Here is a 27,210-nt window from a genome sequence, read left to right as displayed (position 1 = left end):
AAATGAAGACATGTACATTTTTCACATCTAGTTTGAGCATACATATTCATTTGTTCTTCGGAAGCAACACTCCAAATCTTAAAACTAAAAATTAAAAATTCTAAAATAAGCGAGCACTTTAAAATTTAGAGTTTCTCTGAAGCTCCATAAGTTTAGTTGGTAACAGCAGCTTGACACAGATAGTAAGTATAGTCATAGCCTTTCTATAAAACAAAACGTGATTGGCGAGCTATGATTGCCAATATAGTATGAAGATTTACTGACATTCAGGTGAGTTATTGAGTTATTTGTAAATACTCGTTATCGCACCATTTGGCGGCAACGAATTCCTTAATGAAGATTTAAAAAACATTTACTACACACTCAATTTAATGATATTTAAAGCTTGCAGAGATGGATTACCAGGGACATGGCGTTTATTTAAATGAATTGATTGTATATGGGTATTTCGCTGCTTATATGCACATGACAAGTATGTGCATGTGGGTGCCGTGAAGCGGTCTTTCTGTTTGAAAAGTGTTTGTTTGACTTCGAACTTTTCACTTGTTTGCCGTCCGTGAACCCAAACGAACCCATAGCTTTACCAAAAAGCAGCAGCTGTAGGCCTCATGTGGTAAGTATTGCTGGGTGGGTGATGTGTGCGAGTGCCGGTGTTAGCACAAACAATATTATGAAATTTAATGCGCTCATATTTTATGAGCTTCCACAAACAAGTCCACATACATACTGGTACATAAGCTAGCGCCAGAGCCAGCACCAGCGCGTGGCGGCAGTCAAATAAATCATGACTATACATTTTATCACTTTATTTTTAACGCTTGTGATATGTGATTGAAATGTTGGGATTTTTAAAATAAACAAGCATGCATATAATATGTGTGTGTTTGTTTTCAAATCATTGCATCTTATTTATAATTCATTATGTATAGCCCTCTCTGTCGGTCAATTGATAACAAAGTGCAAACAAAACAGTGAAGATTTTACGCTGACTCACGGTAGCAGGCAACGCAGCCTGCTTGTGTTCAAAACAAACAATAATACTAGTATATCCCGGAATTTCTTGTGAGTCACAACCGTATTGGTGCAGTAGCTCTTGATGGCAAAATACTTTCAAACTTCTTTAGTTGGTTCTAACTAGCGCTGTAATCCAGAGCTTCATGGTACGCGCGTAAAAAAAACTTTGTTAAACACACTATACGCAGTAAAGGATAAAAATATCAATTTAAGATGCGCGCATTTGAAGTGCACGTATAAGTGATTATAGATTCTGATACTGGTTAGCTTCCACGTTATGCAGAAATCACATTTGCGTTGTGTATGCAAAGCATTGAATTAAGTTGTGATATCGTTGACTCAAAGACAGTAACTCTCGCTTAATTGAATGTTTCCTGCTGAGCATGCATTTACAAGTATAGCTTATTACATTACGGGAATCTGATTAGCAAGGGTAAGTGCTATTCTAAGTGCTCTTTCTAAACATTATAAAAAATTTCCGCATGCTTTTGCACTGTTGCATTGCTACTGTTGCCAGCGGTTGATTTTTATTCCTTTTCCTCTATTTATTTCAAAAGGCAAACACTTATTGCACCTGCAAAACACATACTAACTCAAAGGTACGTGGCTCTTTGCATTGTAGTCGAAGTACAGGGACATTAAAGTTGCCATTCACCGCATTACCACCCTAATTGCAGACTGAGATGACAAATTAAATCGTTCAGTACGACTTTGAGATTACAGTTTTAACATATATGGCTTTTATTAAATTACCTTTGTGGAGAAACTGCTTATAAAATACATGTTGAACACAACTAGCTTTCCTTTGAATTATACGACTACAAGAGGGCTCAGGTACAGACACCTAAACAGGTGATTAGGAGGGTGGTGTGCTTTCACTTTCGCAGGCGCCCAAAACCGAAATAATAGGAAGAAGAGCGCGCCACTGTGGTGAATTTCTCAAATGCGCTCTCTTATGAAATACTCTTTGTACGTATGCATGTATGTATATAAATATAAATATGTGAGTGCGAGCGTTTGAATTGAGTTGTGATATATAATAAATCGTTGCATACCCAAAGGCGCAGCTTAACTTTTCAGCTTTTACGCATAATAATTATTTATTCTCTCATATTTCGTATAATATATTTTGCATAATATCCTAATTATATGTATGAGTGTGTGAGTGTGCCCCTTGATGGGCAATTGCTAAGAAAGCGCCAACGAAACGAAGGAGTATCTCTCCGATGCAGAATCCACCACGCTAAGAGAATAACGTACGTAACAGAGGCAGGCGTTAACCTAGGTTCTTGGGTGTCCTGCGCGGGCTTGTAATGAAATGCCTTTGACAACGTTGAAACGTTTGCAGTGCGTAGGCGGTTGTCGTAGACTGACGTCGTGGCCACAGCACGTGCTAATTTTACGGCGCGTGCAACACACAGCAGCTGTTTCCAACATTCAAGCAGCATCAGACAAACACAAACAAAAGCAACAACAGCAGCAACGCTATAATGGCAACACCAAGCAGCAATAGCGGCACATAAAGAGACGATGCGAACGGCGCAGGCAAAGTGGGAAGAGTAAAACAGAACGTATCTACATACAAGTATATGAAAATATTTCACTGGAAAAAAAGATAAAAGATACAACAAAAATGAAGAAACTATAAGAAGTGATAACGATTTTCACTGAAAAACCCCAAAGACAATAATAATCATGTGACTATGAAAAAGTTATAAAAATTAAATTAAAAAAACAAACTTAATCGTGACAATAATTTAACGTTTAAGATTAATTGGATTTGCACCTTGTTATTTGCACTTGAACTTTTATATATACATTTTATATGGTATTTAAGTGGAGCTGACAATAATTTTATAGCTGCATTGAAGAACAACAACAAAAAAACGACAATAAAAACATTTGTAATAATTAAGTGTAATATGTTCGATGAAGGAACAAAAATCAAATTTATTGGATTGGATCTATGCAAATATTTAATAAGAAAGTGAATGCAAAAGTGAACAGTAAAAACGCCGAAAAGTAGGCAACTGCTGCCGAACATTTTTAAAAGCATGATGTTAAAAAAAAAGGAAGCCAAAAAGCAAATATGCGCAGCGGTGTTGCTTGAGAATGTGTCGAAATTAGCAGCAAAAATATACCCTTAATTCATTTACCAAAGAGGGTCAACAAAATATTTTGTATTGTGCGCCATTTTTTGGAACGCTTTGCCATTGCTCTGCCCAGCCATTATCTTCATTACAACATTTTACAAGCGAAAGTTATAAATATAAAATAAGTTGGAGAACAAGGAAAAAGGCTGAGTTCGTTTTTGCCTGCGGGCCGCGGCAAATCGTAGCTACAATAACAACAACAACAGCAGCCATCACTTACCGGCTCGCTGCCCATCATTGAGCCGAACCAGCACAAAAAAGATGCGAAATACTGACAATACATTGAAGCTGACAAAACACGACGTGGACGACAACCGCCGACCGCTCAAGGAGCACCAAATACATTTTTGTAAGTAATGGCCAACCAAAGAAGTGAGCTAATTAGACTTAATTTCAAAATAACAAAATCATTTCTATAAATAATAACAAGGAAGTAAAAGGGTAAAATAAAACAAATTACTTGCCCTGAGCCTACCAAGTTACAGAACTATTGGAAACATCACACACACACAAGCGTACTCCATACATTTTATGCAAATTCAAGACAAACAGCGTAAGCAAACACTTGGGTGTGTGTGTGTACCTACACATACTTGTACAAGTATAATATATCTACCTAGCGCGCACACGGACAACACAGAATTACTGAACCCTGGCTGAGTTAAAATGAGGAGAAAAAAGCAAAAACAAAACAGCAGCAAAACTAAGCAATACTCACACAGACACATGCGACACGTATGCGCAATACACAAACACACAGAAAATGTGTGACTTACTTGTATAAGAGGGCACGGGCACACTAATACACCTCATCGCCATATATTTTAGGTGGCAGGAAGGCAAGGGGCCTGGCTGGCTGGATGGCAGGGTGGCAGGATGGTTGGCTGTCTGGCTGGCTGGCTGGCTGGCAGCGCAATCACTTGGCCGCACACAGCATTCGAATTCAATTTGGCAGGCGGCAAAAGCGCAAATCGTTCAACAAATACACACACACACACACACACGGACACCCATACACCACCAATACATATAGACAAAAAACACAATACAAACAATTTACTTAGATACGGCGCAGGGCAGCTGTAAAGGAACGCAAGAAATTGGCAACTAAAGCCAAAAATCGATTGTGATGTTGCGTTTCTGTTACTGTATGTGTATGTGTATGTGTATGCTTGAATGTTTATATATATTTGTGTGGAGGCTTACCCATAAGTATGTATACTTTTGTATTTAGTGTCAGCAAAAAATCTTTTCGTCACTGAATCTTTCAACGTCAGCTGCCGCAATGACAACTCTTATTACAAGGCTAATAACTAACAAGTTTGTAGCTGCTACAGAAGCTAGATTGTTGTCTGTTATTGCAAAAGGGTGCAGGTACAGGTGCTTATAAAAAAAAATTCCCAGAATGAGCCATCCGCCTTGTATAAATGTATACTTCATTATTACGGTCCAGCTGTTCACTGAAGCAAAATAAACTGAAGCTGGTATTGTCGGTTGTCTCAATCAAAAGGAATGCCAACATTATTATACTTTTGTTTTTTTTTTTTCGATACCCAACCAACCCCCCTTTAGGTCTGGTACTGCAAATATTTGTCGTATTGTCGATTCCACGAATTTCTCTTTGCACTTTCACATTTATTTACATACATTTTTTCCTTTTTTATAAAATGTATCAGTACATTGTCTGGCCAACGAGGCGAGTTCAAAGACCGCAACCGTACGTAAATGTTTATTTGGGGGGACCCTGTTTTTTTTTTGTACATTTAAATTGTTAAAAAAAAGCTACGTTTTTAATATGAAAGCACTACTTCGATAAATATTAACGCGATTTTTAAAAGGAAAAGGGTGTTCTAGAATTTCTAAATGCCAAATATATGTATGTAACAGGCAGTAGGGACTACATCAGACCCCATAATATACAGGTGTAGGAAAATCTATGTATGTTCAGAAAGACTACTCGTATAGTTGCTAGGGATACCAAACTTGTCTTATCCACATGTACAGCAAGATTGTTAGAAACAACATTTTATATAGCCTCAATAATTCATATCATTGGCATAGGATTTTTTTGTTTTTAGATATATATTAAGCTAAGAACACTGAAAACTATTACAAATTTTAGCGAATCGTGTTGTATCTCTAGAATTTCAATTTGTTGTACATGAATCGAAAAGAAATTCTATTCAGTTCATGAAACAATCACTTTAAAAAGTTGGTAAATAAAATATAATAATTTCTTTCAAGGATACATTACTTGTTAAAGGTAATCAACACGAAGAGTTGACTCCAGTTCCTTTGAATAAAATTAAGGTCCGTCCAGGACTAATATTATTAGCATAGCATTCACCTCTTTATTTATTGCCTTATAAGATACGTCTCACGCTGTGGATGTTATAATAAATCTCAAATGTTTTCATACTGTATGCAATTAAATCTATTATAATAGTCCGTTGAGTGTAAACGACTTGCTGTTAAAAGTCCTGCTCTTCCAATAAATCGTGTGATTAAATTTCTCAAACTTGCATACCACACATTACGAAAACAATTTAAATAGTTGCTGCGAATTCGACGAACTTGATAGTACAAGTAAACACATACATACGTGCACTATAGACGGCTTCAAGCATGCACTCGAAGCGGACTTATATTTATGAGTGGGCAGAGGGACCAGAGCATTTAATAGCTCTGACTTGTGCACCCAGCAATAAAAGCAAGAACAACAATAACAGCAACCAGAATAGGAAAATTCCAATCAATGGCAGCGGCAGTGGCAGCATCAGCTCATGTGCGACGCAGCTGCAGAAACCTTTGTGTCCTTGAAGCGAGCGCAGTGCAAGGATTTACTGGATCCTGGTGTCTGGTTGGTTGGCCGCCTATCGCATTCGTTGCAAGCAGTTCGCAGGGCTGGCCTTGATGCCACAATTGCTAGAAATTGAGAATTGAAAGCAATGTGTCTGCACGCACATAATAGATAAATGGTGCTGGTTTCATTATATCGAACAATGCTCACTTGAAATCTGAATTTTGAATAACGTTATTCGATTTACTATGAAATAGTTTACAATAGTTTACCATACGCCAAAGGACTTAGGAGCAGGTGCTTACTTCTATATATTCTACTAGCAGGTCCTGTCTGTCTTTGATGGGCTCAGTATTCTTGCTTACAATATGCTATTTCTCTTCCGACACTCTCTAAAATTTCTAAAGGAACTGCCAATACCAAATTACTTTACTGGTACGATCCGAAAGCTAGGACATATAAGTAGAACAATACATACTGTGACCATTCACTACTACTTACATACATACATATATTGTTTGTATGTACATGTGTAAATTTCTGTAAAATAAAATTATATGATAAATTAAAAAACATTTGGGCGCCCTCCTTTGTGCAAATCTAGAATTGATTTGTGATTTTCTGAAAAATTAAATAATAATATTGGGAAATTAAATTGTGAAATTTCTGAAAATGAAATCAAAATTCACGTACTATTTACATACATGTTGAACTTATGCAACTGCAAAACATATAAAGGAACATGCATTCATACTTATGTATGAATATGCACAAAATACATATGTGTATGTATGTAATATTATTATTATAATTATTTCTTTAATGAAAATTTCCAAGAACATTACGCAGTTTATCTTGCATTCTTTCTTAGAGTAAATAACCCAAGTGTAAGTTAAAGTCACTTGTGTCTAAATATATAGATTGTCGATATCTTTAGTTGTTTTAAGAAGAGTGTTAGTGAATGAACCCGATAGGTCAAATGGATCCCTATTATAACTTATTCCTCATAATTAACGGCAGATTTTATGTTCTCGTATAAAGACAAATAAGACACAAGAGCAGAATAAAATTGTACTAGCGACGTAATAAATAACTCACCCAGTATGTTTTCCCCTAACTAACAGAATCATGACTAAAGGACAAAAGTATGACCGAATTATTATAGCAGCTTTTCCCCTAACCGTACACTCTCTTCCGTTTGTTTTTTAACAGAACATTCAAAGAGGTTAATTGTCGAATGGTAAGAGCTTTAATTTCTTTGATAGCTAAAGAAAAGAGTCCTCTATGCTTTAATTGCTTGTAATTGTCAGTAATAATACTAAGTAGTTTGGTTAAACTTCTGCAGAAATTTGATTCGAAAGTTCGTAATCCGTTAATTGAAACTGAATTCGTTAGATGAAAACAACTCATAACACACACTCGTTTATTCGATGAGGCATATTCAGACATTTTATTTATGTACATATGTACTTGTATATCTGAGACATAAGTGCACCATTCCCGAAGTTATTTGCCAAGCATTTCTTCACCCTTTGCGGCCCTTACTCGCACGTACGTCCTTACACCAACGACTGGCATTTGTGGAAAATATTGCGTAATGCGGCGCATGGCAATGCAAAATTCTTGCGGATTTGCCTGCCACTATTGCTATATGTACACGCTGATATTTAATCAACAAACATGCATACTTGTAAATGGATGCGAGAATATGGGCTACATAGTCGTCGAACAAGTACAAATAAGTGCCACAAATTTAAATGAGATTTGCTAAGGGGAAGTATTGATGGGCTTGGGCCAAATGCAGGGAGAGCCAAACTATATAAAACATACGTGTATACTTGTATGTATGTATGTACATCTATGTGGCAAAGTATTCTGCAACTCGGCCGAGACGAAATCAAATATGCCAGCTAAGTGGCAAGCAAACACTCACTGCCGGCCATTTACGAGTAGACGCAAGCACCATCTGTGTAACCGATCAGAAGAAGTGGCAAGCGGAAATAAGTCGAAATGAAAGCATTACTATAGCGTGTGGCAAATCAAGTAATGAAGCCGCAACATCCGCCATTGTCCTGGTAACGTTCAGAGGCGTCTTGCAGGACCAACTGATGACGATTGACATGTAACGCTTATTGAAAATAACATGAAAATAAAATCAGTTAACGAATATGGGGCAACTTTCTCATTTTTTTCCCATAAATAAAGGCAGAATTTTCGTGCTTACTCCAGTAGTTCTTATATTTCTACAACAGTATAAAATATAACTTATTGTTATTTGTAAATATCAGCTTTAAATACCGTTTCCCCAGGAAACAGCAGCACTGCTTTCCAAAACAGTTTCAAAGTTTCTAGAATTATTTAGACATGAAAAACAAAATAACGTATTTTCGGTTTTGTGGCCAACAAATAATTTATATTCCGAACTCACATTGTATCTATAACATATTTTTAAAGAAATATTAATGTGAATATACTCTATACAGAGAGACCCAAAATGAAATTAAAAATTTGTGTTCCTACTTGTAATACTTGGATTGGTTAGGTTGGGATCTTTAAAAACCGGCTTGTTTCGCTATGTAGATTTAAGGCTTATGTATGTATTTGGTAGGATCAATTGCTGGCGTGATGCAAAATTGTACAGTTTTTAGTGAAATTCACGTTTTTACTTAAAAACTAATCTCAAGATAAACAAAAAGAGAAAAAAACTTACTGTTTAGTTAATCTTTGAAGACATCTAATTTTGGTTATTTTATATGGTTATTTATATATGCTAGGAGCATTCCCACGATCCTTAGACATTTGTCCCAAGCCGATGCGAAAATCTTCGCCAAAGGATACCCTCCGACTTTTCAATACACTATGTACTATATTTTTCAACATAGAACTTCTCTTTATGATTTCGTCCAGAAGCGGGGAAGTTGAAGATATTCGAGTTTCCGAACAACAAAAATAAAATGCCCATACTCATATTGCATACATACATACATACTTACATACATACATACAAGCATATATAGCCATTAAACCTTCACAATCGCATTATGTGGCACGCATTGTGTTGCTGATTGTACAATTACGAACAATGTTCTTTGTATCTTCTTTCTAATATTTCGCTTAATTGTGTGGGCGTGGCAGTGGTGTGTACATGTGGGTGGAGTATTCGCATTCGTATGTGTGTGTGTGTGTGTGTGTGTTTGTTTGTCATTGAATAAATCGCATAAGCGTTAGAAAGTATGTATTGACAGCTATGTCTGTTTACACAATGTATTTGTATTTATGTAAGCATTATGTGTTGAGCGCACCTTTGAAGTCAAAACTGTCCGTGCGGTAAACAAGGGCAGTGAAGCTTCCTTTAAAAGGCAGCAACGTCCGATCTTTCAACTGCCAAGGAAAAAATGGAATAATACTCGTAGACCCTTTGGGAAACTTGACGCCATTTATGTCATAGAGAAGGACTTGCCATTGAAAGGAAAATACAATTGCCTAAACAAGGCTTCTTATCATTCTTTCCTTAGGCAACATATTTTATAACAAACTAATTGAATTCAAATTTCATCTTTCTGCAATAAATTTAAATTACAAGAGTGTGTGAGCGGTCCTTTCGCACTAAAAAATAAACAACCTTATACGTGAGTGGGAGAGAATTATTTTGTGGCTACAAATTGTCCGCATAGCTGCACACACAGACACACACACACACACACACACACACTCATATACACTCACAAACACACGCGCGCGCATGTAAGCACACACGTAGAGGGAAGGAAGCAACATTTTTCATTTTATTATACTTGTGACGTGCTTGCAAAAATTTTCCATAGTTGAGTGACAGCAATTGGCCGGCGCGAAGAAATGAAATTCCAAGAAATTTTGACTCAAACACCACAAAAAATATGCTAAAATATCGAAGCAAAAATACTTAAATAAATAAGTGTTCGAGACAAAAGAAACTAAAGAAAAAAAATAAATATTTACGTTGATGATGACAAAGCCTGTATGTATAGTAATACTTATACATACATATATGTGTTCATATGTATTTATGTTTTCATGTACATATAAGTTGTTCTTCATGAAAAATTGAGACTCTATTCTTGTTCCCGCCAATAGTGATGAAAACCATCATTGTGTGTTCAAATAACAATTAGTTCGATTAAATGCCAAGGGAATATATGTTGCCAAGCTATTTTCAGGTAAAACGGGAGTGCCCGAGGAACCTTTTTCTAGTGTTGACTTCCTTCAAAACTTCGTTTAAATCCATAGTTTTCTTGACCCTGACATTGATATTCGGCTATTGTTCAATCCACTTTTATAATAATTTTTCCTCGGCGGCTCTAAGTTTTAAAATTTAAATCATTTAGTCAAATGTCCTTATCTCTCGATTTTTCCAAGATTTTGCGGTTAAAGGGGTTAAAGTAACAAATAGAAGGAAGCATGGTATATACTATACTTGTATATGACGAGATGAGTCGATAATGTCATGTCATGTCAAAGATCTTAGGGCGTATAAGAGCTGGAATAACCAAACATGGCATCGAGTCTCTCCTCAGTTCCAGAAAGGACGTTTGTACAGGGCTTTTGATAGTCGAGTGTACTAATTCATTGTATAATAAGCAAACAGATGAATTCAAAATTAAGTTTGGTGACCTAAAATATGCACATAAGGCGACTATATGTTCTTGCTGGTCAGTAAAATATGTACTTCTGTTTTAGATCATAAATAATTAAAAAAAAAAGTTTTCTCTGTGACATAATATTGCCACTAAGCATTCAAATTATTAATTTTCGACACATATATGGAAAGAATATTTGAAATATATAGAAAGTGGCCAAGTATTGCCTTTAAGAGGCACATGTTTATCAAGACAATTAATAAAAGCCACACTATTGATATATATATTTTGCAGGCAATTTTATTTTCCATTAATAAAGTGCTTTAAATTGACTGTGTTAAGTCTGAGCTCGTTGAGAGCATTTTATTCGGCTCATGAATTTATCGTTCAGCTTAAAATATTCCTAATACTATGTAGCTTGCCATTTGCCCTCGACCCCACAAATTTACTTGTGCGTGTAGAGTTACCGAAAGGAAAAGTAAAGTAAAGTCTTTTCTTGGAAAAGAGGCGAGTCGCATTCCTGCAGGAGCGAAGTGAGTCCGTGTCAAGCAAGTTGTTAATTCCTCAAACTTGCTCAAATTTCAAGAGAAATGAGAATCATACAACGGGTATTTGTTTTAAGTACTTAAAACAAATCAAAAGGAGCAGCAATGTCCTTCAGAGATGTGGTCAAAGCTTGTTGTCCTTTCAACACCAAATAAAACCTATGTTTGTTTGCATTACAGTTCATGCAAAGGATGCTGCGGAAAGATAGTGCATTTGATATACAGAAGTTTTCACGCACACCGACCTGCAATCTTGTCAATACGTGTGTATACATACATACTATATATACTATACAGATGTATAGTATAACGTTGTTGAATCATGTGACGTCCTTGACACATCATCAAGCTGGGCGGCCTGAGTGCATTTTGACCTGCCTTGTATATGCATTGTCCTGGTTTTTTGCGACTGCCTCACCTGTTGCCAGATTCAGTTGGAAACTGGAAACTGGAAGAACTGCGCTCTCCATAAGCTCAACAAGCAGCAGTCTGCCAGTACCTAATTAAACTTTTATCCACGTTCCCATAAAAACACATAGTCCATATGCTCATACGTATATATGCAACTATTCCCTTGCATACTAATGAACTTAATTATGGAGTAAAATAAATATACACACATACAAGTACATAGCTAGTACCTGTAGCTTCCATGTTGGCAAATTTGCTCGCAATATGAATATGCAGCTTTCCCGTTGTCAGCGCATCAGATGTAAAAAATTTCCATTTTATAGCCTTGAGTCCAATTAGCGCATAGCTTATTATTTGTATAAAAGAGTGTAATTTAAAGTTTTAAGTGCGTTAATTCATATCTGTTCACTATTTCACAGACTCTATAAATTGAAATCACTAGAACAATTCAAGATCTTTTAAATATCAATAAATAATTATTGCCAATAGTTGTACTAAACATAAACAAGCCTTTTCTTGGACTAAAGAGGCCCTGTTGACTGCATAAGTTTTGTAAGAATAGGTCTTAATAGGCCAGAAGTAGTGAAGTAGTGGGTTTCCTAAAATTAAAATTGAAAATTTAGCTGAATGGTTTTAAAGAATTACATTTTAATAGATTTATTTTCCTGTTGCTCTTTTTTCATATTTTCATATGGGTACGTTTTTCCAAAATGCATAGTTTCGGGAAATCTTGAAAAGGTGTAAAGGAATTTAAATTTAAATCACTGGTAAATCACTGATTATTCATTTGACTAGGCCTGAATCAAATCATATTAAATTGCATGTTACTAGCGCCGACAATTCCGTTTTCAGCTAGAATATAAAAGATATACATATATATTATTACCAATAAGACCAATTTCCAATTAAGACTGCAGTGTCAAATTTTCACTGTTCGCCTATCAACATGGACGTTTCAAAATATATACGGCGTGCTAGCAAAGATAAAGATTGTGGCTATCGCAAAATTGACTTTTATTTGGTCGCCTAACATTTTGACTCGATGCTGCCGAAATATAAAACTGAATATGAAATGACCGCTGGCGAGAAATAAATATCAGTTTGCAAACAAACAAAGAGCAATTTATTTTCCTGTGCACACGTGAGGCCGTACGGGGAATTAGGTTTGATGCACTCTTACCTGGAATGTGACGTGGTGGGAGACGTTATTGGCTCTGCGGCTGGTTGAAGTGCGAAAGGAGGTACTGTGCTATCTAATGTTCATATACATATACACACTCCCAACACCAGAGTGGGATTGGGAGGGGAGGAGAAACAAAAAGTCATTGTTATTGTTGTGTGTGGAACGAATTTGTTGGCGCCCATTAATAACGTCCATTAGGGACAAAGGGTATGTGGCAGATTTGAAATTGAAAGCAAAAATGTGTGGCACGGCATGCATTTGATCGTCCGTTTTCATTCTATTGTGAGGGAAGCACTCTTGTGTAATTGGTTTTTATTCAAATGGACTTTTAATATGAGCTTTGTTCATTTTGTTCAACGATAATTGCCATTATTTGGCGATTTCAATGTAAAGTTCTATTTACAATTAGTTGCCACCATAGTCCATAGTCGCACATCATATATATAGCTGACATATATTTACAATGTCTGTACAAATGTCTGATTTTTGCAGTTCGACCTTTTTTAATGACACTAATTAAAACATGAAGGCACTTGATATAAATCAACCACAATCTCTGACTGTAACCGGGCAGCTTACGAGCGAGGAGCAACGCAATGCAATACGGTGAGTGATAAGCAACTTCTTATAAATACTAAGTTTTGGATAAACAGAGTTAAATAAATCATGTTCCCACACTATTTGTACGTTTAGGAGAATCGTAGACCAATTAAGTTATTAATATTTTTGCTCATCTTATTTACTCAAACGTCAATCAGCATTTCTAAAAGTTATAACAAGCGACATTATTTGTCATCACTGAGGCGCTGAAGCTTAACTTGCGACAATCTCACGAAGGTTCTCTGGATAAGCTATGTACTTAGTTGAAGTGGATTAAAAAGCGCTCAGTATTGACAGCAGGGCTGGTTTGTCATGTGTTCGTAGTCAGGAATCAGTTGACATCTGGAAGAGCGATCTAGAAATTTCATTGGGATGTATGGGAATTAAGAAATGTACGCTGTTTAGCACTTTGTTTGCTCTTGTTTGTTGGAGAGAACATGACAATAATTACTTTCTAACAATAACATATTGCGTACTTGGATGAATAAGTTAATCTGGGCGTACATTTAGATTTTAAAAAAAGAGTTTTTCTTAACTTAAAATTAATAGATTGTTTTTAAGTGAATAAAACTACTTGATTTTGGTACTAAGTGTATAATAGTGTGAATAGGAAAAAGAGGACAGTTTAATAGTAAAACGTTACCATTGATTGTAGGTCGGAGCGCGCTTCAAGTCTGGCCTTGCCATTAAACTCATTGCTGGACTTCTACGACAAACAACAGGAGCAATGCAAGTCTGTGTCCTTACTGCCCACCCGTGTCGCCAGCATGGTGCGCCGCCACTCATCGCACTATTATCCTATGCTGGAGGATAAGCAACATCCCCTGCAGGTGTCGAGCGAGCGACCAACAGAGCTGCTGGTGAGTATGCGGCAATATTTTGCCAATATGTACTTATTAAGTATAAAATATATATAGATATATAGGAGATAAATAACACAATGTATTTGTTGTATCGGATATTCCCTCCACACATATATTGCTTGTTATGCTTATTCTTCGCTGTGCTTGTCTTTCTGATAGGTAAACGGAGCAAAGCAGAAATTCTGCAAATCAGCCGGCTCAGCCACATCCAAGCCAACAGTGGTGCGTGTTGACACTCCCGTGACGCCACCGCCTCCCATACCGAGGCGTATGTTCCGTGGCAAATCCGCTTGGCATGCCAACGAAACTGGAATCAATGATGTATCCATGCAAATTCAAGCTTCGATGGCGTTGTCTGCTCGCAACGCGCTACAACAACAGCGGCAGGAATCCATTGCCACAGTGTTTGTTTATCCGCAGCAAACAAACTCAGCCCCGGCAGGCGTTCCAGCATCGAGTGGTGGAAAAGTTGTGGGCGATGTTGTTGATGCCGCCTATATGCCAAGCCAATCGACAGGGCTTGTTGATATGAGTGCACGGCCAATGTATGCGGATGCCGATGGTATATCCGATGATGACCGCATGAGCTTGGAGAATTCCGTGTTTGATGAGTCACTGACTTCCACACCCGTCAAGGTTGGCAGCAGTCATGGCAGATATGCCAGTGCAGGTCGAGCCATGGGCACTCTGGGCATTGATTTGAGCTTGAGTCACATAGTAAAACGGGCCAATCGTTCGTCCAGCAGCACCGTGGACTCGACCACCATGTCCTCGGGCTACGGCTCGTCTGGACACAGTGAGCGCTTTGCCTCCACCTCAACAACCGCTGATTTTCGCAGTCGTTTCTCCTCGGTTGATACGCAATCATCGCTGGACGGCAGTCTGGTTGAAAAGCCAAATGACTCGCCACTGTCGAAGGACACGTTCAAATTAGAGCGTGCTGCGTTCCACGACGTCATGCACAAAATCAACAACAATGAGGTGCGAGGTATGTGCACTCCCAGCAACAACAACAACAGCAACAACAACAGCTTGACGCGCTCAACAAGCGCCAGCAATCGGTCAGCTCTGCCGGTGGTGCCGGCACGCAAGCCGACAGGCGCCAACAACATGCTGCCGCCTTGCAACAACAGTGGCCACAACTCATCAAGCGACTCCAACAAAGACACTAGCAGTGTATCCGCCTCGGCATCCACCTCGTCGGCAGCATCGGCTGGCTCTACTAGCACGATGTCCTCCTCTTCCCTGGGAACGGGTCCGAGCCCTGGAATGCCCGCTACAGTTGCTGCTGTTGCAGTGGCCACTAACAATCAGAAACGTCCAGTGCCACCGGTCCCACCGGTGCGCACACATAACTCCTTCGAAAGCACAGAGAGCAATGCCAAGACCCAGGCGGCGTCGTCACAACCGCAGTCCATACGCAACAAGTTGAATCGCACCAAGCCACCGCCAATTACGTATCCTAAGCTGCAGCAACGCCAAGACTCAACGCTGTCGAGCGACAGCTACTCGATCACCTCCAGTCCTGGCTACAACTCCAAGAACCTAATGGAGACACCGCTGCTTCAGCCAGCCATACGTAAATCTGGTCCCGGGGTAGCGCAACGACAACCTACCATTGGCAGTGCCGATCAGGCAACCACTCGCTTCGTCATCGGCGGCAATAGTCATCCCAGCTCTATTTCGCGCGGCAAAAATAATTTCAGACAGGACTCGACCATATCCAGCGATAGTTTCAGCCAGACATCCAGCCCGGGCTACAACTCGAAGATTATGGAGGCACCCTTGCTACCCTCATTGTCGGCCAAGCGATTATGTAGCGGTAAGAGACGCTTTGTTTTTAGATATTTGGAGTCTTTTAACTTTGCAATCCGCATTTCTTGTACTTAAGCTGATTTCTTAATATATTTTTTCAAATAATTCGCAGCTCCCGCTCCCATTATATGCCAGGGTGTGCAGCACGAGCCCATCGAGGAGTTGGAGCCTTCCCAGACACTGACGGCTTTGAATAAGTGCATGACAACGCCCAGCAGCTTGCAGACAATTGTACGCTTTCAAAACGGTGCTCCTCACACCATGTCCTTACAGAATCAGGTTTGCAGTTAACATACTTGTACAACATTAAGCGATTGGTATGGTGAAACTAAATCCGGTTCTTTGCAGATAATAACGCGTCGCAAGAGTTCCAATCCCTATATAACAAATGGCAGATTAAAATTCCGTCTCTTTCAAATTCTGATTAATGCTTTCGCCTTGTTGGCCATTGCTGGTGGCCTCGCGGCCTATTTCAATGCGTATCCGACCATCAAATTTGTAAACAAGACCATCATCAATACGATTCACGTTGAAGAACTCTCGAGCTTTGGAAAGAATCCCGCCCCTGGTACTTGCTTGCCGATCATTGTGAAATTTTGCCAGGGACCCCAAATACCATACAACTATACCGTCTTTCCAAATTACATTGGACACTTCGGGCAGCTGGAGACGCAAGTGGTAAATAGATAGAGTATTGCATTACCGTTACATTACTCAGCTTTCGCCCACAGGATCTCGATTCTTATGAAGCTCTCGTTGATGTACGCTGCTATGAACTGGTCTCCCTCTTCCTCTGCACCTTATTCGTGCCCAAGTGTGGAAGTACCGGCGCCACTGTGCCGCCCTGTAAGACGCTCTGCACAGAGACAATGAGACGCTGCGGCTTCTTCTTTGACGTTTTCGGCCTCAGCCTTCCCGAGTATTTGAACTGTAAACTTTTTAAGGATTTCTCTAGTGCTGAGGACTGCGTGGGTCTCGACGAAGTGCGGGATGTAATGATAGCTGCCACAAACCCCAAATGCGATGGCTTTCAGTGCGACCAGAACCGTTGTCTGCCCAAGGAGTACGTGTGTGATGGCCATCTGGACTGCATGGACCAGGCGGACGAGGCCAAGTGCGAGAGGTGCGAGCAGGATGAAATTTACTGCGGCGATGATCGCTGCATTGGTCCCAAGCACATATGCGACGGTATCATCGATTGTCCCTACGGCCAGGACGAGCGTAATTGTCGTAAGTAATCGAGACGTGCCCCAAATTATAGTTCGATGTGACGACGGTTTCCTTTTAGTGCGTCTCAGTGAACGGAATGGCGATGTGGGGATAGGCGTGCTCGAGGTTTTCCGCATTAGCATGCGCCAATGGATGCCAGCTTGCGTTAAGAACTGGGATCGTGGAGTTTCGCCAAGTGCCGTCTGCTCCATTCTTGGTTATAGCGCTGTAAATGCAACCAGTGTGGTCACCCAAAGAACACATCGACCTCTGCTGGCTGCGGTTAATGTCACCGACACATGGAAGATGTACGCTAAAAAACGCTCAACACTAATGCAGGAGTTTTCCAATTGCAAGCAGTCGGAGGACTATCCCATCGCTGAACTGACCTGCTCTAACTACGGCAAGTATTCTAGATGTTAGTTCTGAGAGAAATTTTCGTTAATACTCCTCCTACATAGAGTGTGGCAAGGTGAAACGTGGACGGCACAAGCCTGCCCGACGCATCATAGGAGGATCGAAAGCAAATCCCGGTAATTGGCCCTTCCTGGCAGCCATTTTAGGTGGGCCCGAAAAGATTTTCTATTGTGCAGGCGTCCTGATATCTGATCAGTGGGTGCTCACAGCATCGCATTGCGTGGGCAAGTGAGTATCTTAGTCTTGTCTATCTTGTCGCAATATGGAATGCGTTTATATTTTCCACACCCCTATAGCCACACCGTCATCGACCTGGAAGACTGGACTATTCAGCTGGGTGTAACGCGACGCAATTCTTTTACCTACACTGGACAGAAGATCAAGGTGAAGACGGTTATTCCGCATCCGCAGTATAATATGGCCATAGCACATGATAATGACATTGCACTCTTTCAAGTAAGTAATATACATTTTATGTTGTGCCAGTATTTTTGTTGAGGTGCCTACTGTAGTGCAGCAAGAAGAGGGAAGAAAAAAGCAAGATAAACCAAATATATAACAAGAGCGGGTTAGTGAAATGCGCTGTACCCAGACAAACTTCCGACACTGAGTAATGCTTGCATACCAAGTTTGGTTAATGTACGCTCAGTTCCGAAATCCTGATGTTCATCCAGACAGACGGACGAACGGACGAACGGTCATGTCTATTTCTCTCGTCATGCTGATTGAGAATGCTTCCTTCTGCTTGTTACATACTTTGCACCAGCCTAAGGGTATAAAAATGAGTATTTAAAACGTTCACATCGAGCACATATTGAAGCATGCTAGAAACGGCTTCATTTTCACGATTTAAGCAGTGTTTTATAATTTTAATATTGACTTCATAAAATTGATCGAAATATTCAATCTATAGCTGGCAACGCGCGTTGCTTTCCACGAACATCTCTTGCCCGTTTGTTTGCCGCCACCAAATGTCAAGTTCTTGCGTCCCGATCAGTTGTGCACCGTCATTGGTTGGGGCAAGCGTGAGGACAAGGATCGTAAGTTGAAATTTGAAATAGAATATATTGAGCTTACTCTACAATATTACTTCATTATTGTGACAATAGCCAAGTCCACGTATGAGTTCATAGTGAATGAGGTGCAGGTACCGATTATCAGGAGAGCTCAGTGTGATGAATGGCTGGACAACCTAACTGTTTCCGAGGGCATGGTATGTGCTGGCTACGATGATGGTGGCAAGGATGCTTGTCAGGTAAATGAGATGGATATGAAAGAGTGCTGGCAATATTTTTGCACATTCAAATACTATACAGGGCGACTCGGGAGGTCCTTTGCTCTGTCCCTATCCGGGTGAAAAGGATCGTTGGTTCGTTGGCGGTATTGTCTCTTGGGGCATTATGTGCGCTCATCCCAAACTGCCCGGCGTCTATGCAAACGTTATTAAGTACGTTCCCTGGATACAGGAACAAATGCAAAAGTATACGCGACCTATTAGCGAAGATCGAGTCCTCAAATACGATTCTCATCCCGGCGGACCCGACATATTGTCGAAAATGGCAACAGGTCCTATAAGAAGTAGGAAACCATTTTATTATCACAATGGCAAGCCGATGGGCATCGACTACTACGATAGCGGCGAAAAGAAGTAAGTGGAATATGTTTAAATTAAGTGGAACACATACATATGTATGTATGTATTCACACCGATTTAGCAGCATATATTGTTAATGAATATCGTAAACATAAAATGTAGTGAATGTCAAAGCTAAAAAACATACAATGTAGTGTATCGTATGCAAACATCTAAAACATGAATAGAGCATATCCCTGAAACAATTATTGTATTCGAGACATACACATACATCTATACCTATACCTTTACCTGGAAGCATACATATAAAGAGATGTTACCTATACATATATATTTTGCTACTGAAACTTGTGGTATTAGTCATTTTGATATAACTAATACGCATACGATCTGGGTAACAAAATCATGTGTCAATTTGCCGAATTTATTTGTCAATTTTTTACGAAGAGATTTCTATATACCTTTTACCACAAACGAATCCACGAAACAAACGATAATTGTCAATGAATATAGCAAATCGATTCATTTCAATATTTACATGAACCTCGACGTACTATATGTATATGTATGTATGTGTACCAGCGTACAATAATTATATTGAATGTGTCTGAATGTCAAATATCGTGGACAATAATAATAATAATTCCTAATAATAATTTTGTTGCTAAAATGGACAGAATTAGATCAAATGGCTCATCATACCGTATTACTTGTACGTATGTTGTATTATAAGTGTATAGAATAACGAGCTCATGTATGTCTACATATATATAAATATATATATACATAAATATGTGAATTCGCCTATATAGAGCCACGATAGTGAGAAAATTGGATAATCAATAACAAATAAAACGATGGATATAACAAGAATGTATGATTGCCACTGCTAATGATTAAAAGGTATTAAATAGCTTAAACAAAATGATTATTGAATAAAAATGTAGGTAAAAGTTCTACTACAAGTATATATAACTATAAATACTACATCAAAGAAGTGTAGACAAGTTGCTGATTCTTAAGCATTTGATGGGTTGCAGGGCCTCAAGATATTTACATAAATAAAAGCTGCTAAAAATACAAGTATGTGCATATCGTTTGCATCAAATATCATTTCACGCTGAAATGAATATAAATATACATATATGTATATGTATAGGCTTAAGAACTAAGTGAAGCTACTATATACACATACATATGTATAACCGATAATGTGAAATGTGCAATTGACAATAAAATGCACGAATAACTAAAAGAGAAAACATTATTTTAAAAGAAATATTAAAGTATAACTAAAAATATCTTTATTTAACGTGGATTTTGTAAAACCAAGACTTAAATCTTTTTAAGCCTTGCTTGCGTCTAGTGTAAACGAATGCAAATTTTGGAATATATAAGTCGTGAAAATATCAACTACAATGCGTGGGTTTCAGCTTTAAACAAAATGAACATGTCAAAAGGAAAAGTACAGAGTATATCGTAAACGTATACAGACGTATGTACGTACATACATGTAAAATATATGAAAGTAAAAAACTAAAATGACGTACTATTTACACTAAATGATAAATGAAAAAATATATACATGCTTTTTATTAACTGAAATGTTGCACAACTAAATGTTTATATGTAGTTATACACATATACACACATATATGCTTATATCGGCTGAGCGGACTGGTCCTGAGACCACAGCTTATTTGATTCAAACACATTTTCATTTTAGTTACATTTTTGTATCCCCTGTCTTCTAGTGTAATCTTGTTTAACATCCCTACTTTCAGTTTTTTTTTTATCCATCAGCCCAGCCAATTTTTACATAAAAAATGCGCTTACTTTAATGACTGGCTGTATTTAAACGATATTACGATATATTACTCATATAATGTAATGCTCATTCAATAAATGAGCCGAACGCATAATTAAAGACTCAAAATTGGTTGTTTCAGCTACCATGGAGTAGCACCCAAAAGCAGAAGAGCGCATAACATTTTCACAAAATGCATGCAAGTATAGCTCAAATAAATAAATTTGCCGATTTTATTGATATGTAGTGTATGTATTAAATATATATGCACACATATTATAAAACTAACAAAAGCTGGGCAAAACTTAACTGTTTTATTTAAATTCTTGCTTATTGAGATGCTTTAGAAGGTAATTGAGCATGCATAACTAAGTATATACATACATTCGTATCGTATTGACATTAGTTAACAATGGATGTTTTGTACAATCAGTTTACAAAATAAAGAAAACAAAAATAATAATAGAAAAATGAAGCGCATATTACACAAGGCACGTCTGTTCTTTTAACCAAATAAGTGAACAAAATTAAACTATAAAAGAATAGCAGAAAGGAATATATGTTTATATATCAAATATATATAGTATATAAAGTAATCGTAGCACGTAGGCAGATGTGATGGTGTCTAGATCAATATGTTATTATGCACGTACATAGCGACCCTATAGTTTTATACTGCAAACTTTCTATCCCCAAAGATACAACATTTAAAGACTCTATGATGATTTCAAAAATACATAACTTGATTTGAAAACTAAAAACAACAGTCCTCTACAGTTGGAGGAGAACACAGGCGCTATTTCAGTGAACAAAAAAAAAATCAATTGATGGAATGGAGTTAAGTTTAAAGCATAATGGTTCAATAGTTTATGCAGGCACAAAAATTATATAGACTTACGCATTTATTTACCATTTATAAGAAATTTCTATATTGGCTGTTAACGCCTAAGTTCGATTAAAAAATATTTACTTTCTGTATGAGTTTATAAATCAAAGTGAGCTATTTTATACATACATACATATGTATATCTATGATCCTGGCTTCTATCAAAACGCTTAGCTTTATGTATATTTAGACCTTAGCAAAAATATAAAAACATATTGTAAATGTTGAAATGCTTAGCATTGAAAGGAGGAAGTCAAGTAAGTTACAAATACTTATGCTAAGTAAAAGTCGAGTAACGAAAAGTACACGAGCGTACATACACATACTATTATACATTTGATATAAAATCAATTACAACACCCAATTACAATATCTACGCATGTATCAAAGATATACAATTTAAAAAAACAAAAAAAAGCGGCTTAAAAAACTCGTTATTTTATACACAGTGAGAAATGTTTTTATTTTCCTTAATGGATCCTTAAGTTTCAAGTGCTCCACTATTTAATGTGCTTTAAGCCAACTAATAAAAACCACTAAGCAAAGTAAATAAATGTAGCGAATTGTTGATTGTATATGTAGTAAAAATATTTAAATGAAACAGGAAATGATGGTAAAGGATCTGAATTTTGGCGTAACTGAAATATTTATACACAAAAAGTTTTTACCAATTCAAAAATAACCCTAAAAGCACTTGTTAATTACGCACTGGAACATAAGAATCAAGGTGTTGGAGAATTGAAGAGAATCTAAAACTTGGACAATAAAAAAATACACACAATAATTTTATATGAAAACAAAATGATGCTTTATTGTTTAAAAACGGCCACAGCATAGGCAATGAGAATTTACGGAACGTCTTAAGCGCAGCGACAATTTTTTGGGAAAATGTATTTAAAAAATGATGAGCAACTAGCACTGGTTCCTCAAATGCGTACTATATAAAACAAAATACAGTAAATAAGCCTAATATTAAGTAAGAAGATACATTCTATACAACAACAAGAAAATACACACATTCATTTACAGACTCGTGTAACCAGATAAATGCTAAAAGCAAGGTGTCATACATATACATACATATTATATACATACCTACATACATATATAAATGTTGACAAATAAATGTATAACAGTATACAGAAAATGCTATTAAACAGCAACACATGTCTTTTAATACAAATATTTAAGGTGGTTAAATATTTCAACCAGATTTTAGATTTCCCTGCTCGAAAGTTGTAACTGGATAAATTTGTTTATTTCTTTTCAATTATAACTAAACTTAAAATTTTGCTTTAACGATTTGCCCTTCTACTTTAAATAACGTTGCACAACCTCACGCATCTGCGTAATTGCTTGCCGCTGATCTGGTGCCCCCACCACAGCTGTGCCGGATACAATCATATTGGCGCCAGACTTGGCACAGCATTCAATGGTTTTAGGGCCGACGCCTCCATCGACCTCGATGTCAATGTTGGGATAGTTGCATCGTAGCCATTCAACCTTAGGCATCATGTCGGCCATGAATGATTGCCCACCAAATCCAGGTTCAACGGTCATGACCAACACAACATCTGCCACTTCCATGTATCGTGCGAGTTCCTCGACCTGTGAGAAACGTGTGTTTGTTTAATGACATACAAATGTACATACATAACCTCACACTAACTTTTGTAGCCGGCTTGATTGCCAGGCCTACTTTCATGCCCGACTCTTGTACCAGACGGCAAACATTGCAAACATCCTTCACCGGTTCTATGTGAAATGTATACAGGTTGACGCCAGCATCGGCCATGGGCTCTATCCATTGCTCCGGGCTATTGACCATCATATGCGTCTCGAAGTACGCGTTCTTATAGATATCAAAAGGACTTTAATTTCACTTCATTATCTAAATAGCACTGGTTGCATTGCATTTCCACCTTGAACGTACCTTGATATGGTTTCGCAAGCATTTGACCATGGGATGACCGAATGTAAGATTTGGCACAAAGTTTCCATCCATGACGTCCAAGTGAAGATAGTCGGCTCCATTGTCAAGTAATTTCTGTGATTCTGCCGCTAAATTGGCTAGGTCTGCGTTAAGAATGGAGGGTCCAATTTTAGCTTGAGGGGCCATTTTTGTGCAACAGCGGCAGAATGATCGTAAAAGTCGCTGTTGCAAAAGCTTGGGGTAAGCCGTTTTGTCACTGATAAGGTCAAACAGAGGGGAGCTTGCGCTCAGAATTTTGACGTTTGAAACAGTATGAGTACAATCTTAGCCTGGCATCATTTGGCTTGCTTACGATGCCAGGCATCGATGAAATATACTTGGCCATCACCATATAAGAGATGGGACGGTTTAAAAATTGTATGAAATACATAAATACATTTTATAATAGGGCTTTCTGGTAGATAAACGATTTTCACGCATAAAATAAACCCCTTTTGTTTGGGTTAATTTTATTCGTTATTTCATAAACCTGAAGTTGACTATTTATATACATATATTGAATTTACATTTTAGTCGTTTTAGTTATTGGTTAGTTTTTAAAGTACAAATATAACGCCGTTTGATGTCGATGGTAAAAACATTCTATTTATAATCAATCAGCTGTTAAATTCTCAAATATCGATACCTATGCTAGGTATGGTATTAAAGGAAATTAGATGGATGATTAAAATAACAAGAATGTGTTTTTTTTTTTTTGATAAACGTAAATTTTGTTGAACGTTTTTTTAGTCTGCGATGGCTACTCTTAAATTATTGCTGCAGAAAGTATAAAAATTTCAAAATATGTAAATATCGATATACCGATGTATATATCGAATGTTGATAGTTTCCCGTGCGTGAGTTAAAGCAACAGTTGATAGATATGTATGTACATGTATATGAATGTGCATCTTTGTTTTGAAACACAATCGCCACGGTGCGTCGTACATCGCATCGAATTGCAGTTTGAGTTCGACTATTAAATGCTTAAACCAAAAAAGGAGGCGTAAATTGTTATAGGTATATGTACTTTATGTAGATTTATTAAGGGATACGTGGCAGCATCAGAAGCTACAACTATGGCTATTGGCTGTTTCAATTGCTTCAATCGCGATGGTTACCAGCTTATTGGCACCTCAGGTAAGTTTTTTCGCCGTACAATAGTTAATATATGCAAATACATATGTATGTATATGTATAAATCAATACCGCAACTGTCTACAGGTCCGCGATTTGGTGTACGTCACCTGCAGTGCATACTTGCATTTTTTGGCCTAGCCGTGGCATATTCGTTACGCGTCAACCTCTCTGTGGCCATTGTGGCTATGACAGATCGTAACGCAAGTAACCCTAACTTTCCGGTGAGTTGAGAGATATTCATACTTTTTACTAAGTCAAGTAATATTTGTTGATGTTTTTAGGAATTTGATTGGGATGAGAGCGTTAAGTCCTACTTGTTAAGCAGCTTCTTTTGGGGCTACGTAGTGACACAAGTGCCTGGTGGATATTTGTCTGCAATCTATGGTGCCAAGTACATGCTCTTCTGGGGTCTGATTATCTGTTCCTGTTTGGCGTTACTTACGCCTTTCTGTGCTATGATAGGCGACTGGCAGCTGTTAGTTTTTCTGCGCGCCGTACAGGGTCTATGTCAGGGAGTTATCTTTCCCTCCATGCATACTTTTCTCTCTAAATGGGCTCCTGTCGAGGAACGCGGTCGTTTAGTTGGCTACTGTTATTCGGGATCGCAATTTGGAACGGTTGTCATGCTGTCTATTAGTGGATATATCGCCTCCTCACTGGGTTGGCCCAGCATATTTTACGTATCCGGTTGCTTTGGTATCTTGTGGTCAGTTTTGTGGTTTTACTACAGCGCCAGTATTCCAGCACAGCATCCTACTATCACGCATAATGAACGCTTTTACATTGAGTCTTCGTCCTCGTCAAATACAAATCGTGATTCAGCGATCCAGCTCACAACGCCCTGGCGGCGCATATTTACTTCAGCTCCGGTGCTAGTGCTTGTTGTCAGCCACTGCACCAATAACTGGGGATTCTGGACGCTGCTCACCGAAATACCGACCTTCTTGAAAAGCGTGCTGGGCATGGATATTCGTCACAATGGACCCTTGTCGGCGTTACCATATCTGACCATGTGTCTACTTACCTACGTCTTTATCTGGCTATCGGATTTACTCAAGCAACGCAACACAGCCCTACCACTCAATTATTCGCGAAAAATCTTCAATACACTTGGTATGTGGCTGCCCGCACTTGCGCTACTCGGCCTGGGCTATATTACAGCCGGAGGCGATAATGCCAAGGTGGCCATCGCGCTGCTCACTATAGCCGTGGCCACCAATTCAGCGACCTATCTGGGCTTCCATGTCAACCACATTGATTTATCCCCCAACTTTGCGGGTACGTTAATGGGGATAAGCAATTGCGCGGCCAATGTAATGAGCATATTAGCTCCACTCAGCGTTGGAGTCTTTGTCACTGATGAGGTGAGTCGGCATTTATCGTTAGCCCGGAAAAATGAAATAAACTTTTTATATTTCAGACTAATCCTGTACAGTGGCGAATCGTATTCTTCTTCAGCGCTTTTATGTACTTTTTTGGCAGTATGTTGTTTATACTATTTGGGCGGACTGATGTTCAATCCTGGAATACGCCATCACAGCAGCAGCAAACAAGAACATCTATATCAGAGAATTTGGCGCAAGAAAATAGTGAGGAACCAACAGAACGCGCGCCACTGTATCAGGATGCGTAAGTGATTTAAAGCACAAAGAACACTGTGATTAAGGCAATTGAATCGTGTACCTAAGTAACTGAGAGACATTCCAAGGAATTGATTGAGTGCTATCTTTACAAATGCTTTATAAATATTAAAGTATATAAAATATATATATACTACTGATGGAAATACACATGACAAAAAAATATATATATGTATACATGAAAGGTACAGTCTATGTATGTACCTTATAATTAAGTTCAAACTAGTACCTTGCATAATTTATTCCCAATGTAGCAGCATATTATTTGAAATATCATCGAATTTATTGTTAATTTGAATAAGTTATTTGTTTTTAATTTTAAAACCGCCTACGAAAGTACCACAGCGGTTACTTATTGTTTCTGTCTTTTGTAGAACCTAATTAAAAAAAGCTTCGTCATTCGATATATATTTTTAATTTATTTTAAAGTTGTTGTTAGTATTATTTTATACATACATACAATACTTATCCTTAAACATTTTATGCTACACTTTTATGTTTTCTATTTATTCGTATGCTACTAAATTAACTAAACTTTTCGAGAC

The 27,210-nt window shown here is 38.0% G+C and overlaps 3 protein-coding genes across 5 annotated transcripts; 2 read left to right on the top strand and 1 right to left on the bottom strand.

Moving 5' to 3' along the window:
* The first annotated feature begins 3,229 nt into the window (after positions 1 to 3,229).
* Positions 3,230 to 19,538, top strand: LOC115631957. Its single transcript, XM_030528819.1, has 13 exons — positions 3,230 to 3,516; positions 13,215 to 13,328; positions 13,978 to 14,182; positions 14,345 to 16,007; positions 16,113 to 16,279; positions 16,349 to 16,678; positions 16,732 to 17,230; positions 17,289 to 17,612; positions 17,671 to 17,854; positions 17,923 to 18,082; positions 18,540 to 18,666; positions 18,736 to 18,881; positions 18,943 to 19,538. Exons 2-13 carry the CDS (start codon positions 13,246 to 13,248, stop codon positions 19,276 to 19,278), a joined length of 4,224 nt encoding a protein of 1,407 aa, XP_030384679.1. The 5' UTR covers positions 3,230 to 3,516; positions 13,215 to 13,245; the 3' UTR covers positions 19,279 to 19,538.
* Positions 19,539 to 22,697: 3,159 nt separating this feature from the next.
* On the bottom strand, positions 22,698 to 24,160 carry LOC115631575 (ribulose-phosphate 3-epimerase). 3 transcript variants are annotated; one of them, XM_030528371.1, is made up of 3 exons: positions 23,847 to 24,160; positions 23,577 to 23,765; positions 22,698 to 23,521 (listed from the first exon to the last, which is right to left on the bottom strand). In XM_030528371.1, the coding sequence occupies exons 1-3, from the start codon at positions 24,030 to 24,032 to the stop codon at positions 23,225 to 23,227; spliced, it is 672 nt and encodes a 223-aa protein (XP_030384231.1). In that variant the 5' UTR covers positions 24,033 to 24,160; the 3' UTR covers positions 22,698 to 23,224. The 3 variants fall into 3 exon arrangements, with proteins under 3 accessions (XP_030384231.1, XP_030384248.1, XP_030384240.1); XM_030528388.1 differs by having other exon boundaries at positions 23,577 to 23,784; positions 23,847 to 24,104; XM_030528380.1 differs by having other exon boundaries at positions 23,061 to 23,521; positions 23,583 to 23,765; positions 23,847 to 24,152.
* Positions 24,161 to 24,833: 673 nt separating this feature from the next.
* LOC115625928 (putative inorganic phosphate cotransporter) lies at positions 24,834 to 27,086 on the top strand. Its single transcript, XM_030521168.1, has 4 exons — positions 24,834 to 25,025; positions 25,110 to 25,246; positions 25,307 to 26,389; positions 26,446 to 27,086. Exons 1-4 carry the CDS (start codon positions 24,965 to 24,967, stop codon positions 26,656 to 26,658), a joined length of 1,494 nt encoding a protein of 497 aa, XP_030377028.1. The 5' UTR covers positions 24,834 to 24,964; the 3' UTR covers positions 26,659 to 27,086.
* Positions 27,087 to 27,210: the final 124 nt, after the last annotated feature.

This window comes from Scaptodrosophila lebanonensis, unplaced genomic scaffold, assembly GCF_003285725.1.
Source record: "Scaptodrosophila lebanonensis strain 11010-0011.00,11010-0021.00 unplaced genomic scaffold, SlebRS2 tig00000001-arrow-pilon, whole genome shotgun sequence".
NCBI lineage: Eukaryota > Metazoa > Arthropoda > Insecta > Diptera > Drosophilidae > Scaptodrosophila > Scaptodrosophila lebanonensis.
The sequence above is the reverse complement of the archived record's forward strand: the minus strand, read 5'-3'. Positions and strand labels throughout refer to the sequence as shown.

Coding starts and splice junctions, on each gene's coding strand:
- LOC115631957 (XM_030528819.1), top strand. CDS start 13,246: ATGAAGGCACTTGATATAAATCAACCACAATCTCTGACTGTAACCGGG. Junction 16,008..16,112: donor GGCCAAGCGATTATGTAGCG/GTAAGAGACGCT, acceptor AATAATTCGCAG/CTCCCGCTCCCATTATATGC. Junction 17,231..17,288: donor CCAGGACGAGCGTAATTGTC/GTAAGTAATCGA, acceptor GTTTCCTTTTAG/TGCGTCTCAGTGAACGGAAT.
- LOC115625928 (XM_030521168.1), top strand. CDS start 24,965: ATGGCTATTGGCTGTTTCAATTGCTTCAATCGCGATGGTTACCAGCTT. Junction 25,247..25,306: donor CAAGTAACCCTAACTTTCCG/GTGAGTTGAGAG, acceptor TGATGTTTTTAG/GAATTTGATTGGGATGAGAG. Junction 26,390..26,445: donor GAGTCTTTGTCACTGATGAG/GTGAGTCGGCAT, acceptor TTTATATTTCAG/ACTAATCCTGTACAGTGGCG.
- LOC115631575 (XM_030528371.1), bottom strand. CDS start 24,032: ATGGCCCCTCAAGCTAAAATTGGACCCTCCATTCTTAACGCAGACCTA. Junction 23,766..23,846: donor GCTTGCGAAACCATATCAAG/GTACGTTCAAGG, acceptor GATATCTATAAG/AACGCGTACTTCGAGACGCA. Junction 23,522..23,576: donor AGCCGGCTACAAAAGTTAGT/GTGAGGTTATGT, acceptor CGTTTCTCACAG/GTCGAGGAACTCGCACGATA.